Source organism: Stenella coeruleoalba (assembly GCF_951394435.1).
Source record: "Stenella coeruleoalba genome assembly, chromosome: 11".
NCBI lineage: Eukaryota > Metazoa > Chordata > Mammalia > Artiodactyla > Delphinidae > Stenella > Stenella coeruleoalba.
In genome coordinates, this window is record NC_137157.1 from 61,380,245 (window position 1) to 61,397,516 (window position 17,272).

The 17,272-nt window shown below is 45.8% G+C and overlaps 1 protein-coding gene across 1 annotated transcript in view; it reads right to left on the reverse strand.

Moving 5' to 3' along the window:
* The window catches only part of SCN8A (sodium voltage-gated channel alpha subunit 8), a 174,531-nt gene that overhangs the window by 8,298 nt on the left and 148,961 nt on the right, over window positions 1–17,272 (reverse strand). The window contains exons 21-25 of the mRNA XM_079937623.1: window positions 12,165–12,287; window positions 5,873–6,157; window positions 4,028–4,081; window positions 3,380–3,517; window positions 2,297–2,401 (exon numbers count right to left, since the gene is read on the reverse strand). Of these exons, the coding sequence (XP_079793749.1) occupies window positions 2,297–2,401; window positions 3,380–3,517; window positions 4,028–4,081; window positions 5,873–6,157; window positions 12,165–12,287 (705 nt within the window). The remainder of the gene's footprint in view (window positions 1–2,296; window positions 2,402–3,379; window positions 3,518–4,027; window positions 4,082–5,872; window positions 6,158–12,164; window positions 12,288–17,272) is intronic.

A 17,272-nucleotide genomic window follows, 5' to 3' on the forward strand; every position in this document is an offset into this window, starting at 1 on the left:
GCCCTCATCCAATGCAGTCTCCACAAGGCAGCAAGTGTGATTATTTAAAAACATAAATGGTTCACATCACTCTCCTACTTAAAATCTCTCACTAGCTTCTCACTGGACTTGCAACAAAACGCCTATGGTTGACTGACTTAAAAATGCCTTTCAGGGCTTCCCTGGTGGCGCAGTGGTTGAGAGTCCGCCTGCCGATGCAGGGGATGCGGGTTCGTGCCCCGGTCCGGGAAGATCCCACATGCCGCGGAGCAGCTGGGCCCGTGAGCCATGGCCGCTGAGCCTGCGCGTCCGGAGCCTGTGCTCCGCAGCGGGAGAGGCCACGGCAGTGACCTGGCCGCACAAATGTTTCCTGCTTTTAGGGCCGCATTTGCTTTCCCAGGATTCCTTTCCCCAGCCTTCTGCCTCCTTCTCAAACACTCAAATAGACCCGCCGTAATGAGGCTTCTCCCACGACTCCGTTAAAGGAGACCCCCCAGCCCAGGCCTCCATTATATTCTGTCATGGCCCTTCGGTTGATTTTTTTCTCACAACACTCTGCATTTTATTTATTTATTTATTTGATGTGGACCATTTTTAAAGTCTTTATTGAATTTGTTACAACACTGCTCCTGTTTTTTTTTTTTTTACGTTTCTAGTTTTTTGGCAGCGAGGCACGTGGGATCTTAGCTCCCCGACCAGGGATTGAACCCGCACCCCCTGCATTGAAAGGCAAAGTCTTAACCACTGGACCGCCAGGGAAGTCCTTGCATTTTATAATAACTGTTCTCTTACTTATTTATTATCTATATCCCCACTACACTGTAAGCTCCATGATTGCGTTGTCTAAATTTGTTCATCACTTTTTGCCTAGTGCCTGGTACACAGTAGGAGATCTGTAACTATTTGCGGAATAAGTCTTTATTAATGCTTCCTACCACACTGAGCGTTTATATTTTAGTGTGGAAGAAAATACGCTCAGGTTCCCACGTGCAAAGTACTGAACAGAACTTTAGAAATGGCAATCCCCTTGCATTCCCTCTGATCGCATTTCTGTCACAAAGTGGAAACTACCATCAAGGAAATATAAAAAATGTTCTCTTTCTTAAGATCTCCCTGATTTTTTAGATACCTAGGCACTTGAGCTCATGCTTATTTTCAGGATTACTTAACCTGGTGGGTTTCAAACTGTTCCGCAAAGCCCTAGGGTTTCCTCTCCCTCAGAAGTTGGTGAGGGGGGTATGCCAGGAACAGGGTGTGTGGGGTTAAGTCAGGAAGATGCTCTGGGACTCCCACTCTTGATTCAAAGAAAGTAGCTTCACTTTCATTTTTATAAATTAGGTTGCCAGGTAAGCTTTTAAGAGTTCCGCTGTGTTGTTGTTTTAAATAAAAAGTTACTCTATTTATTTATGGCCACGCCGCACGGCTTGTGGGATCTTAGTTCCCCAACCAGGGATCGTACCCGGGTCCCCGGCAGTGGTAGCACGGAGTCCTAACCATTGGACCGCCAGGGAATCCCCTAAGAAGTTACTTTAAATAAAAGTTACGGAAGAAGGAACTTTGAGTGTGGCTTTTGGGGGTCATGTCCCACTCGGCGGGCTGTATGGCTTCCGGAGCACAGCGTCTCCTCTGAAGCAAGAGAACCACCACCAACACAGGGTCAAGCAGAATCCCAGTCCCCAAGTCTGTTTTACAAAAGGCTCAGTTCAAGGGAGGAAATCAGGCCACAGACTCTCCTAGCTCCACCCTCTCCTGCTCCCACAGATAACCGGCAAGAGGCAGTAGCTTAGCTTTCAGGCACACCCTTGCAAAGACTGACGTGTTAAGCAGAGGGCTGAGAAAATAATGACCAAATCCTATCTCGTACTGGTAGGAAAGAGATCAGCTTTCATTTCACTTTCCTTTGTTCATTTTTAGTGGGTCTCTTAAAACATCTCTCTACCAGGGTCACAGCCAATGTGGTCAACATGCCGATTCTCTGCTGCTGCCCAAGGACGCCTCAGAGGAAAGGTCAGGTGCAAATGCAAAAGCCACCCCATACCTTAACTCCTGTTCTTCTGCCGTCTTCCTCAGATCCCTGCTTGCGGGATCTCAGTTCCCCGACCGGGGATTGAACCTGGGCCCTCGGCAGTGAAAGCACAGAGTCCTAACCACCGGATGGCCAGCGAATTCCCTTCCTCCGATCTTTGGGACAGCGAGGAGAGGATTGGAGGGCCCAGGCCGCCCATCATTTGCCCCTTTCCTCCCTCTGCAGTAACTCTAGCCGTGTCTTTTTCCACACGGGGCCTCGCTCTGCCCTGGGCCCACACGATGCACTCACCAGGGGGCGGGGGATGGGTTTCTGTGGTTTCTTTGAGCCCAGCTTTTTCATGGCATTGTAGTACTTCTTCTGTTCTTCGGTCATGAAGATGTCTTGACCTCCAAAGTAAAGGAGGGAAAGAGAGAACGTGCAATTACAACTGGCTTTCACATGCTACAAGTTTGGACCTAAGGTGCAACCCTGAGAACCGAGGGGGCTTTACCCCCTTTACTTTCCAGAGGTCAGTTTAGCTAATGGTTGTCCCAGAGGGAGGTAGACCTGGGACAACTAATCTAACTCAAAGAGATACCTTTGTTCTCAGCTTGGGATTTCTGAGACCTGCTAGGGGCTAGGAAGGAAAGAAGGAAGGAACTGGAGTAACAGACCTCCAGGGAAGGATAAACTTGAGAGCCATGACTCTAAACACATCTTCGTAAATTTTGGGGGGCCAGCTTTCCTGACACAATTCTCAAAAAAGCATTTTAAAATGAAAGAATTTTCAAGTCCTGGCTAATGGCCCATTTATTTCCGACAATATTAAAAATTTAGAAATCTTGGTGGGAGCAAACAATTTGGGAAGTTCCTTGGAGTTTGTTGGGACAGGCTCGATTTATAAAATGAATGACAAGGGTAATCTTATTTGCTTTGGACAAGTAAAGGAGGTGAGCTTTCCCAGGTTGATCTCTCAAATCCCAGTGTGCTGGTGGTACCAGGGATTAGCACAGATAATGACAGGTCGAGACAATGTCTGCTTCTCACTAAAGCTATTCATCTGCTGCTTTCCTTTTCAGCTGTCACTAGACCCTCTCTGACCCTACCTCCCTCTGGTGGGAGGCCAAACCTAGTAAAAAGCCTCCGGAATTGCTAGTAAATTTGGTACCAGTAAATTGCTAGTTTGGTCTAGTAAATGTGGTAAACCACACACTGCAAAATCCAGCAGAACACAACGGGCTGGTTGGGACTAATGTACAGTGGGGCCAGTGCCACAGCGAGGTGATGATGTGGTTTTAGAGAAAGAGAGGCACTTCTCTCTAGAGAGAGGGACAGAAGTGCTTCTCATCTGGGATGACCTCCGGCTGCTGGCAACGTGGGGAGGAGACCTATCTTTTTCTTTTGTTGATTGAAGTTATCAATGATGACACCGATGAACAGGTTCAGGGTGAAGAAGGAGCCAAAGATGATGAAGATGACGAAGTAGATGTACATGTAGATGTTGTCCTCATACTTAGGCTGCTCATCAGGCTGTCAAGGGACAGGAGAAAGAAGAAGAGAGTCAGCTCCTAGCTTGGGGGTCAGGTGGGGGATTCCGACATGCCAAGGCCGTCAGCCCCGCTGACCGCTTGAGCTGCTGAGCCAGCTGGGGTAGGGGAGCCCGAGGTTCTCTCTGCCTGTCTCCTTCTCCACGCTGGCAGGTCCTGCCCTGAGAAGGCATGTTATGCCTTCCATGACGTGTGTGGAGAATATGCAAATCGTGAGGCGAGGGGGAGGGGAGGGCTGTCTGCTAGGAGCCACGCTTATTTCAGATCAGCACTGAAGAGCAGACAGCTCCATTAGGGCCAGGTGAAAACCAGGAGCCTAGCCACCTGGAGCCGCTGTAAGAGAGTGGTGACTCACTGCGGGGGAAAGTGACCTACAATCAGTGAGACAGGCAAAAAACGTTCTAACCTTCCCTCTCTTTCTTGACGAGCTCCACCATGCTGCTTGCTTTCTAACCAGTTAATAAGGTCGTGGTTTCACCAGGTATAACCTTACCTTTCGGGAATCTACAGCTGCATACATGATGTCCATCCAGCCTTTGAAGGTTGCCTGGCAAACAGAGTCAGTCATTAGACTGTGCCTGTTAGGGGGTGGGTGGGAGTCTGGGCAGAGGGTCCCAAAGGCAGGCTTAGGTTCAGCGAGAACACAAGTCAGGGAGTTTGGGTGCAGCCTCACGTGGACACAGAATTTTCTGTTTGTTAATACAGGTCCCAAGGGAGCTTTGTCTAAGCCCTGAATATAACATCAAAGATTGGCAGAGAAACGTGTTGACAGTGGTAACTGGATCAATACTTTTACAAAAGGTCTTTAAAATGGGTCTGAGAAGGTCGCCTGAAGCTAGGGCAAACTCATATTTATGAGTGGCAGGAATCTACCGAGTTTACTTAGAACTTACCCCCTCCATGAAGGAGTCATATTTTAAAAAGATGTTAAACAAGCAATGGGGGGGGGGTCTGAAAATTAATAGTTGCATTAAAAAAAAACAAGGTCAGAACTTTCCCCCTACTAAGATACACATGTTTAGCCTATGGTAATGGCAACAGTGGCTTCGTCCTAGGCAGCCCCTTCCCAATTCTCCCACTATACCTAACCTGATTTTGGAAACTAATACGGGTAACCAGTTTAACAGTCTCCATGTCTTCCTTTCATTCTATGTTTTATTTACTCAACCAGATTCTCAGTTTTTTCAGGACCTGGGCAGTTCTTTATTCATCTGATGGCTCTGGTACTGCCCAAGCACAGTGCCTTGCATGTGGTGGGGACTCAATACAATGTTTGGCTGGCTGATGTGCACTGGTTTCCTGGAGCTGCTCCAATTTAGGTTCAATCTGGGGGTCCAGTTTCTTGAACTGGGAGAGAAGAGCTAAAGAGCTCTGGAGTGGGATAAACCACTGCTCATCCCATTCATTCCTACAAGCTAACGGTAAGTGCTTACTATACGCAAGGCCGAGCTGAGAGCTCCACCTGCATTACCACATTTAATACTCCCAACAACCCTATGACATAGGGACAGTTGTAATAGTAACAAAGAAACATAATAGCAAATACCATTAATTAAGCACTGCTATGTGCCAGGCATTGTGCTAAGAAATGTTAATAAATTATCATGAATCCTCTTAACTACCGTGCAAGGTATTATTACTCAAATTTAACAGATGAAGAAATAGACTCAGAGAGGTTTAGTAATTTGTCCAAGGTTACATATCCAATAAATACCAGTGTGGCTCAAACCTACATGTTTGAGTCCAAAGACTAGGAGCTTTCATTGTACTCTACCGTCTTGTCAGACTCTCCAAAAAATCAAGCAAAGAGGAAGAGAAAACTAGACACGATGGAACGCTTCATTGTTTACTGTGATACGTTAACTTGAGACCTTTCTCTGGGGTTGAGCTGACATGAGTAGCGGCATCACAGCACCGTCACATTGTCATATGTAGTTAACTCGAGTGTAGCTGTTATGTAGGATTGTTCTGCTCCATCAATTTTTTTTTTTTTTTTTTTTGGTCTATGCACTTACCTACTCTATTTTTTCTTTCTCTTTAACTACATACTCCGTCATGGAGAGAGATGGTGATCTCTCTGCAACTTTATTACGCTGCAGGAATCCTTATTTGTAGATAAGCAGAACTCTGCTTCTGAGCACAGTGACAGATTCCCTTCGCTGAGGTTTTGGAGATGTCAGAGTACTCAGGCAAGGTGTCTCCCTGGAACTGGTGTGGGAAATGACATTGTCCCCTGACCTATTAACAGCGATCCCGACTCTGGACGCAGGGTTGAGAAGAAACCAAATGAGATTTCTGCTAGCCTTCTGGATTTCATAGGACGGAGAACGATCCTTACCACTTGAAGAAGCGCCAGATATCCTGCCCCGACGTTGTCAAAGTTGATCTTCACGTTCTTCCATCTGATTTCTGTATTGTTCCCCTCCATGAGCTTTTCACACTCAGTTTTATTGTTGACATCTTCAATTTCAAATCGGATTTCGGAAGACTCATTAAAGCAGTAGTGGTACTTTCCGGCAAACAGGTTAACGCCCATGATGCTGAAAATCAGCCAGAAGATGAGACACACCAGCAGCACATTCATGATGGAGGGGATGGCGCCCACCAAGGCATTCACCACCACCTGCGTTGGAAGGGGGAGGTTGCTGAGTGTCGGGAAGAAGTACAGGCACGCACACTCTTTTGATTTCCAGGAGGGGAATGACACTTTGTGGCTTGTTCTGACTATGGAAACGTTATGTTCCCTTTGGAATTAGGGTAACCAAACAGATCCATACGCAGGACCGAAATTTTGTATATCCATGAAATGTATTTTGAGGAATTCTAAAAATTACATATTTATTTCATTGAACACAAATTCCCCTGCCCAAGTTGACCTAGGTCTCTCTCCTAGGCATCAACCTGGGACCGAAAAAATTATTTCATTGTCTAGTGTCCCTTCCCATCAACTCATAAAATATGCCCCCCATGGGAAAATCTGCGTGATTTCAAGCTCACTAGTTGCCTTTCGACAGACATTCCCCCTCTGCAAAGCAAGGTGAGGTTGTTCAAAATCACAGAGAACTCCCCCGTGGGGTCAGCAGTGAATCGCTCAACGGTACATAAAGTCTCTTTTATGACTGTGCAAGGCCAGTTAGCTTATTTCAGGCAACAGCTGAGCATGCATTTTTTGCAGGCTCAAGAAAAAAAAAAAAAAAGCTATATTCCCTCTACCAAACAGTATGAAATAAAATCTGAATGGTTGTGTTTTTCATGCAAGATTCATTATCCTTCTTCAGGCTTTTTTTTTTTCCCTGACTTTGCAGGCTTCTAGATCTGAGTCGCCCTCTGCTTGGCTAATATGCTGGTGTCTCTCTGCTCAATCTGGGGTTTGACTCAACTCTTCACAATGTATTATTAGAAAAAGGAATAATTTGGGTTTTTTGGGAGAATTTCGGGTTAGATCACTGGTCTTGAAACCCCCAAACTGGCATATGGTTAAAAATCACTGACTGCAGTAAGCTTGGGAGTGAAAAAAAGCCAAGGGAAAGGAGCTCCCTCAGGAATTAAAGTTTCTGTGTTGTTTTTAACTTTGATTTTGCTTCACACTATAGATGAGAATAGCTAGACAACAGTTCCACTGCGGCAGCAGTTTTCACTAGAAGAGTTCAAAGTGCTTTACAAAAATAGCATTTCAGGTGGTGGGGCAGAAAACAAAGCTGGTGTTCATTTCTTCCCTGATTCTCACTGGCTGTTGTCTTAAGCAGGACTGCTAAGGCCCAGAAAGGTGACCCTAAAATGGGAAGCATGTTTCTTCCTTTTTCTAGTATCCTAGGAGGATAAGTGGAGTTAAAATAAAGACCCTGGATATAAACAAAGTCTTCTAATGTTTTGTTAGAAGGAGGTGACAAGCATCACCACCTTCCTCCATCGCTTTTCAGTGCAGGGAAGAGAGAGGACACGCTGCCAACCGGCACAGCATGGAAACGGCCAAAAGGGCCGTGCTGTAGAAGGAACACCAGGGGGCAGCTCTGGGCTCTAATTTGAGCCCGACTTGGGACCAGGTTTTCCTTATCTTCTGTTTTGGCCTTAGATTGTACTGTCACTCACTGGAACACGTGGCTGGGAAGAGCTGTCTGTTCTGTCCTATATAGAAAAGGCAACGATATTCTGCTAAGGAGTCACTCTCCTTAGATTAAAATAGTAGTTTTGCGTTTCTCCAATTCATGTATGAAGGCCTTTAGATTGAGAGGTAGTTATTTCCTAATTCTTAGACCAAGAAATCTCTTCTAGATGTAATAGCTCTGTCATTGGTATAAAATAATTATACTTCCATTGTTCATTACTTTGAGCGAGGAAAGCCAGAACACCTGAAATCTGGGAACTCCCCAACGTTACTGTGGAGAATGATACTCATATTATTAATTTATGTTACCAAATTTGTCAGGTGATCAGATACGAATTTTCTCTCCTCTTTCTACAGTTGCCTACCCTTTGATGGGAGTACTTCAAGGCAATGAAATGTGCAAAAGAATAGGCAAAAGGAAGATGACCCACAAATGGAATGATTTGTTTCTCACAAGTTAAGGGAGTAGGTTATGTAAAGTTTCAAAAGCTCAAGTCTATGTGACAGCATTTTGCAGCAGCGCTCAGGTGAGAGAGCGTGGCCTTCTACTAGACCATCACAAGTGTGCAATACAGAAGTTGGCCCCAAAAGATCTGAAACCTAGAAATCTTGCTTTTTATATCAATTCAGAGTATACCTCCTCTAGGAATTCTTCTGACTACCTTCACCTAGTCTAACCTGTCCTACATAGCGTCTGTGTGTTACAGTTAAATATGGGGTAATATTTCCAGCAGGGAAGAATAATTAGCTAATTGACTAAGAAATCTCTTTGCACTTTTAAACTCACAGATATGCTCAAAGGAATCAGTACACAAAAGCATTTACTGGGCCTCGTTCTCTGATATGACATAAAAATCCTATAAAATCCAATGTACTTGTAAGATGCAAATGTACTTTCACTTATAATGAAATGTACTTTCATTATAACCAAAAGAAAAACTTCTTAGCTTCATTTCATGAATAAAACAGTAAACAGCTGATGAACTTCACTGATAATTCTTCCTTATTGTGAACATTAGCTAATATTCTCAGCAACCAAAGAGCAAGAAACCATGCTTTCTTATTTTGAACTCTTACACTATAGACATATATATAAATGATAATGTAAGTTTCCATGGACAGTTACATAATAAAGTGGATCTCCCCTTCTGCTCCCTAATAACTCGTTATTCTGTGTCACTTTTAATTATGAAATTCATTATTGTTAAAAGTTAGGTATAGAAATATTACTCAAAGCTAGCAACCTATAAAGTTACTTTTTGCAATGGAAGTTTATATTTAGCAGTTGATAGAAATCTCATTTGATGAAAAAATTCCAATGGGTACTAATTCTTTCAGCATTTTTGTCTTCTCTATAATGCCTAGAATGTTATTGCTCATTAAATACTATAAAATCTGTCAAACAGCTTTTAGTATCTGGCAGAGGGAACATGGCTTTAATGGACAACTATATACTGACAATCAACAAAAATGCATGCATGTTTCACAGCATTACTATTCTGTACCCTCAAAAATTTAACAGCACAGCAAAATCCTTAAATGAAGATTACTATGGAGGAGAGAAAAGCAAAGAACTACATTCAGCATTCCTTTGCCGACAGCATGAGTGTTTCAGTGTTCTGGTCTTTGGTTTGAGGAAGAGACTGAAGCCAGTGTCCCAGGACAGGCTAGGGCCTTATGTTCCCTCTCGAGCGAAGGTCTGAACCTCTCACCGGAGCAGCACAGTGACAGTTGAGCCCATCTGCATTGATGGTATTCAGTTCATAAAGATGTCTTGTTTAAAATTTTCTAAGGGGATAATCTCTTAGATTATGCAAGTGTTGGCACACACAAGGACCCAAACCAAGAAATGAAAAACACGGCCCTGCAGAAGAGTAACGTTCAAGTAAAACCTAGGTCCCTAATTCTGTTTATTATTGGGGCAAATTCACTCCTCCCTTCTTGCAGTTATTCTTGCACAGAAGGGCTGGGGAACTGCAGGAAAGGAATGGGTCCTGAGTTTTCACCTCCGGCCCAACCAGAAGTGGCCGTGCTGTCGCTGACTGGAGCCAACCAAAGGAGGTGACATCCCTTACCATAGTTTTCCTTACTGAATGTTTACTGTTTGAAAGCCCGGCTTTGGGTTCAAACTTGTTCCTGCCCTTATTATCTCATTTGAGAAAACCTTTACTAATGCTTTTCAAATGAAAGTGTCTGCTCTTCTGGTCACCCATTCCAGACCTCTGGGCTCCTCAACTACTTGAAAGTTGACAAGTAAAAGTGCTGAGGGAATGGAAATTGCGAGTCCCGGAAAGGTGAGGAAAGAAGGAGGAGCTAACGGGAAGAGGTGTGGCCACCAGAAGCACTCCTGTGTTCAGACAATACATGTAATTTCCTCGTGAGCCAACTGGCGGCAGCTGGTCAGGGAGGACTGCCTCTGCCACAGGTTGGGACTGGCAGTAATGGGCACCCAGATGGAGAAAGTCAGTAGGGCATCTTTTTTTGGGCTTTCTTTGGGTATTACCAGTCTCCTTTTAGGAGTTCCAGGACCCCTCCTGGGGCATGTGGAGGATCACAGGCTACTGAGTTTAGGTACAATCTTGCAATTATTATCTTCAGCTTTCAGTCACCAAAACGGATTATCAACTTTATAACAAAACTAATACGACTTATTCAAAAATTTTAACTAACCCTTTCTGAAACAAGTGGGAAGGTGGGCTTCCCTGGTGGCGCGGTGGTTGAGAGTCCGCCTGCCGATGCGGGGGACACGGGTTCGTGCCCCGGTCCGGGAAGATCCCACACACCACGGAGCAGCTGGGCCCGTGAGCCATGGCCGCTGAGCCTGCGCGTCCGGAGCCTGTGCTCCGCAACGGGAGAGGCCGCGGCAGTGAGAGGCCCACGTACGGACAAAAAAAAAAAAAAAGTGGGAAGGTGGGAGAGGAGGGAAGAGCATTTAAATTCCGTTTTCAGTGACACCACGGCCCCCTAAAACACTGAGCCCTCTGCAATATACTTTCCCCTTACATTTAGCCCGAGCATAACAATGACCTGATTGCACACATTCTGAAACCTCTCTTACCTGTGGGAGAAAGACTTAGAATCCCAAGTTTTGTTTCTTAAATTAAAATAAATTTATGCTGCTGTGGAACTGACCTTCCTGCAGATGGTTTCAGGTGGGTTGCATAAAGCTTATATTTAGTAAACCAAACTGTGACTGTGCTACAGGAGAAATGCACATTTCCTGCAGAAAGCATTTGTCTGGATAAACTAGAATAATAAAATTCCCAAGTCCCAGTGAAATTTTCGTCTTCCTGTACAGATGTGGGTGGCTTCACGAAACAGTGGCCAGGAACCCACAGATGAGGACTGAATGAAGCAGCACTGTCCTGGTACCTCGTTTCTCTGAGCAGTCTTGCTTCACGTGAACTACCACAACAGTTTAATTTTTATTCCTACATTCTGATATCTGCACGTTTAAAAACGTATCCTCTGGTTTGCTCTCCTGCATGTATTCAACATCTGAATTAAAATGAGTTTTCTTGGTCTCGTTAAGTATAACAGACCTCTCTGATTACCATAGGACAACCATTACCACCAAAAGCCAGCGGTCCATTTGATTTTACGGACTTGTCTGTGTGTCTGTGTGTGTGTGCGCACGCTCACGCACGCACGTGTGCACACAATTTTTTAAACCAAGAGAGACAGCAAAAAGGCACCAGAAGAGGGAGCCTTATTTCTATAGTTGGCAGGGTGACAGCACCTTGCACTGTTTGGATTTGGGTGGAGCTGTCGCCAAAGAAGGAATAGCAGGTGTTGAGAAATTTCAGGAGAACTAGCTGATAGTCACCTAGCATCGTACCCGGTTGTTATTTTGACAGTGTTAGGACAGGGGACCATATAGCGTGGGCAGAGGGGTGGGGGGTGAGGAGGAAAGCTTTGCTATGAGACAGAGGCTGCCAGTCCTTACGGGACTGGGCTGAGAACAACAAGGTGCAATAAGAGGAATCAGAACAGAAAGAAAAGCATTTCTTTTCCCAGGGCCATGCCAAATTCTGCTCCGTCCCCAGTTCCAGGCCTGCCATCCCGTCTTCAAGCCCCTTCTCGGCCGCTTTCTCAGTGACTCCAAGGCCGCAGTCCTCACCTGGCTGACGCCCCTACCCTGCACTCTCCCTGCCTGCGGCCTCTGCTTTTCAGTGGGTCTGTGGGTGACAATTCCCCTTCTTTGCACCTGGTGATTCTCCCTATTAAATCAACAGCCCAGAAAGCCGCCCCGAAGTGCTACAGATAAGCCAGGCCAGATGAGAAGAGCCAATGTTAACATGTTCTGCGATGGCATGTCGTCGGGGGTGGGGCCGGTATTAATGTGATGAGGCAGCTAAATGCGACTGCCCTTGGGGCAGGTGCGGGGGACAAAGAGTGGAGGGTCAAGTCAGCAGCTGCATCCAGAGTGCGTGTGTGAATGACCTTTCCACCACGTGATCAGTTCTAGCATGCTTAGACGGTTTCCACTGGCATGCAGAAGGATCAGCTGCTCTTAGTATCTTACCCTCATCCCTTCAAATCGTGATAAGGCTCTTAAGGGTCTCAAAGCTCTTAGGGTCCTAAGGGACTTTATGGCACCTAGTTCCGAGTAGCCCAGGGCATTAGCTATAAGGCTGACTAAAGAGACCTACACGGAAACAGAAGAGAAAAACAAAAACAAAAAAAGGAAACAAAAGAAAAAGAAAACAGAGGTTCCAGAGTGTTAGAATAAAGCCCCTAGCACTGATTATACAGACTGGGCCCCGCCCCCCCCAGGAAGAGGAAGTGGGTAACACCAGCTGCCTACTTCAACTTGGACTCAAACGACCTGGAAGGAAAGGTGGTTGAGAGGCAGAAGAAAAAACACAAAGGGAAGAGAACGCGGAGAGAGGGCAGTAGAACAGACATACGAGTTGGCAAAGGGAAGAGGCTGGAGGGAGAGGGAGAATGAGGAAGTTCCATTGGAAGGAGAGGAGCCTGAACAGATGACAAAAACCTTACCCTCGCCCTTTATAGTCTCTGCAGGTCCCCGAAGTTCCCATTAAATTAAGCCAGACAAATTTAATGGTACCTATGGAAAAGAATACAGATAAATACACACACTCCACACAGGCTGCCCCCTCCTCAGCTCATTCACCATGGACTTCCAACAGGGACAAGCTCTCTTACTCCTGGTTGACAAGAAACCATTTGAGAATTGGACGCGTTACTACATCAACAAGGAAACGTATTCAGTAAGTACCACAGCTGACTTTGCAGTTCCCAACAAGAAAAGGACCAAAAGAAGAAACTTCTTGATGGAGGTTTGGCTCCATGGGAACTCACTTAAGTGATTCTCTCACTTTTAACCGCAACAATCCTTCCATCTTTTAACTATAACCATGACTCCTTCATGGCCACGAGAGCTTGGGTGAGTCTGGACAACTGAATCCATATTTTTCCCTTATAACCCCCATTCTTTCTCTCCAGAACAGCCCCAAAAGAACTGGCCTCAGGTCTGTCCTTTCCAGGACAATCTTCTATTACTCTCATCATCAGAGTAACAGCTGGAAGGGTTCTTGGACTAATTCTTTATTTATAGATGAGGAAAATTGAGACCCATATACAGGAATTTACCCGGCGTCACACTGACAGTTCTGGAGCCAGGATTAAAGGCTCAGATGCCTGATTCCCAGGCCAGAGCTCTTTCTCCCATGGATAAGTCACCTCCCTCACTGGAAGGCTGGATGACAAAATCTCAATAGAGGATTACGGTATCTGAACAATTTGGGGTTGAATATGTTGCCATGCTGGGGAGAAGCAGTCTGGTCTCTGGGCCTAGAGTTACGGTCAAATTCTTTCCTGCTCTTCCACTGGCAAACTCACCTTATTCTGCCAGAGGTCTCAGAACAGTTACCACGCCGACCCTTAACTATACCTAAGGCTGCCTGGGCCTAACCGGAGAGAGGTATGTAGCTCTTCAGGGGGCACCAGACCTGAAATACCTTTAGTTAGAATGTTTGGGCTCCTGGCTTTCTTAGAGCAGTCTTTCCTTTATATTGCACCACAAATTCTGGGACCGGTTAAGATGTTTCCATCAACAATTCTTAAATTCCCTCTACTGGGAAGTGGTGATGACAGATCGGCTTGGCCTGAACTGGCATTTTAAAGCAAAAATCCATAACTTAGTTTCATTTGTTGCTTTTTATCTCTAGCTGAGGGACTTACTTCTTTGATTCTGTATCTCTGAACTGTAAAAAAAAAAAAAACAAAAAGTTGCTTTAAAGGAAGATATTTATAATTAAGCAGCAGGGGTAGAAGTAGCAGGTCAGTGACCCTAGTGAGGGTCACGGATGAGCAGGCTCAAAGGTTTCAGTTTTTCAAAGGGTTGTGAACCTTCAACTATGCCTGTCCTCGTAACCCATTAGTGCAGGTCTCTCCTCTACAGTCCTGGGCTGTATCTGAAGCAAATCTGGAATGAAATGCTGCCCTATTAGGCCGCTCATGCTCTTTGAAGGGTAGATGGCTCAGAGGTCAATTTCTGTTCAAAACAAGCGCCTCCAAATCCTTATCTAGAACACAGGAGTACCAACCAACCATCTTCCCTCCATCCATCATTAACAGGAAGACTCTCCATGGAGGTGTCTTTTGCCTACTATTGCCAAGTGCAGCCAACTCTTAACCCCAAAGAATCTATAGGTACATCTGAAGGTAAGTTACCTCAACCAAATACATGAGTTCAAAATACCTGAGTCAACTTCATCCTGTGAAACTATGCCAGGTAAAGACTGCAAAAAACTAAGTTTCACACAAGACAAGACAACCCAAGTTCTTCTCGGGGCGGGGGGCGGTGCGTAATTTGTCTGGTAATAAATAGGCCTACCTAAAGTGGGGGGAAGGGTGGAGGAGGTACAGAGGCCAATTCAGAGGCTGGCTCTAAACGGTGCTGAGAGGGAGTCTGCCACTCAACTCATCAATCTGGCCAAGATCGCCCAAGACAGGACCAGCAAGCATCCTATCTGGGTTATTCCTAAACGGTTAGGGGCAATTTTATAATCTGCTGAGTCTCCATGTTAAACTCTCACGGGACATAATCAGAACATTGTTTAGAATTAAGGAAAGAATCAAACCTGGAAAAAAAAAAAAAGGAGTTGAGGGCAAGTCAAAATCCAGGGTATCTGTGGCTTCAGGCACTGAAAAAAAGGGAGAGACACTGGGTGACTTTTTCAAAATGATGTGAACATTTTCAGATGGAGAATGGTTTCAGTAGTCTGAATTCAGGATGAGGTGAATGGTCTCCGCAAGTTCCCATCCCTGGAACCGATATGCTGGCTAATCTCCGGACCTGATGTGGTAAATCTCCCTGGGAAAAGATGACAAAATTCCTTTCCAGGACAAGATCTCCAGTGCAGCCAGGGACCTGGGCAAAAGAAAATGGTGTCTCTGTTTGGGAATTCGCCTGGCTTACAAACACAGCGAGTTAACCTTGGAAGTTGTCTAGATCATCCCCATGATCCTAAAGAGTGCTCTGAGCAGCTGTAAAGGGCAACAAGGAAGAATGAAAATCCATTAGGGAAACAAACATGGTGATGAATAACAGATTCAGATATCAAGCCACCGGTGGATGAAATGGGAGGAAGAGAGTCTCAGAGATGCTCCGAAATGAGGACCTAAAATTTACACCTGCTGGACGTTCTAAAATGCCAAAGGCACTAGACACTCTGTCCAAAAGGACAGCAAAAACTGACAGTTCCCCATGTCCAGGTGTCAGTCTAAGCCTTATTCTCCGCCCACAACTCAAAAGTGGCCAACAGTGCAGCCACGGCATGGACTGGGGCTCCCCCCGCCCCCAGCACACTCTGCTTCACACTGGTTACTTGTGTACGTGTCCCATCTTTTCAGTCCTTTGAGAGAAGTGACCTGGTCTTCTGCTCTCTGTATCCCCCCACGATACCTGGCAGGAGGCTTTGTGTTGCGGATGCTCCGTAGACATGAGACATGAAGAATAGATGCACTGCTCTGTCCCAGAGAAAACAGAAGGAAGGTCCTGGGAAAGCCCTGTTCCTGGGATGCTGGATTTCCACAGCCTGGCATCAGGTCACAGTGGCCCTGCAAGCCAGTGTGAGCTTCCCAGGGGCCGGGACTCCGCCTGCCTGTCCCGTGACTCCCTATGGCTTCTGGGACAATTCCACATGGAGAATGGTATTTCATTTATGTCTGTCTACTAGTCACTGGTCCAGAGGTATTCTCAGGAGCCAGTGTCAGGTCTCATGGCAATGTAAGAATCCAGCAACTCCCCAAAGCTAGGGGGATTTAAGGGTTATTGTCAGTTGGCTACATGCCTTTCTCATGTTTTTTGTTTCCCTGCCACCTAGTATAAAAAGTACTAAAGATATTTGCTAAATAAATAAATGGTGACATGCAGAATCGTTAATGCTTCTAGCAGCTTATTTGGGTACCAGAGGAATGTGGGATACCTGATTGATACTCACAAATTCTGGGGTTGCCCACCCCAGAGAGAAGAGGAATAGAGTAGTAGAGGTTAGGGTGAACAGGAGGCAGGTCATGGTAGGGAAGATCTGTTTCTGAATCACAGCTTTCCTAGGGCTGTTGGAAGTGTGGTAGTGGATGTATCTATCCGAGTTCTTGGAAGGTCCAGAAGATGAGGGGCTTCTAGGATTCCCACGGGTGTCCCTCCTGACTCTAAGTGGTCCTGAGGAGTTACAGTGAAATGAAGACTCCAGAGCACTTCCCCTGTGCTGGCCCAGTGTCACTTTAGTACTCTGGGCCTTATCCCAAGCCCATTCCTTAGCTCCTAGAACTCAAGCTTTCCATCTGTGGGAGGGAGAGTCCCTTCCATCCAAGGTTGCTGAAACCTCTGGCCAGGAGGCTCTCTTGCTGGCAACTCTGGGGCGATACCTCTCCGGTTCACTCGGACGGCAGACAGTGACCCCCTCACTTCATTTAGGGATCTTCCCGAAGGCTTGCTTTTTGAAATGGGGAATGTAGATAGGAGCATAGTGACAGCTCTTGGAAGGAGTCATTAAACCATGGAAGTTGCAGATGCTGTGTTGGGAAAGGAGTGCATTAACAGAGCAGAACGCCAGGTGCCTGTTACTTCCTTGCTGCTCTATGCTAGATCCCGGAGGCACTCTACACGTAGTTCACCATACAGCCAATGAAACCCATATTCTAAATGTATCAACCCAGCCGCCAAGCACGCCACTTTCTTGGCGCTTCTCAGCCCTCAGAAGGAAGTGAAGTTTCCATGGGCCCTGCTCCTGAAATTCCCATTCACTCCCATTCAAATGCTGATTTGGCTGAAAGAAAAAAAGCTGTAGTGATTAGACAGAATAAGAAACACTCATCATGGTTAGAAAACCCAATAAGGAACAAGTCGTGGTGGGGTGAGAAATAGTGTCAGGTGACGCAGCTTCCACCCTGAAAAAGAACATGGCAGGCGAAGGCCGCTGAGCTGCGGAGATGCTCTCAAAACCTGGAGGAAAAAGGATTTCTTAAGAGTTTGATCACCTCTGTGGCAATGCGACGTGTGGGAAGAGGGGGGGCTTTGTTTCGGGGTGACTCCTCCTCGCCCTGACAGTCTGACTTGTTCAGATGAGTCTAGTATGAAGACTTGAGGTGGATGGGAGTGTC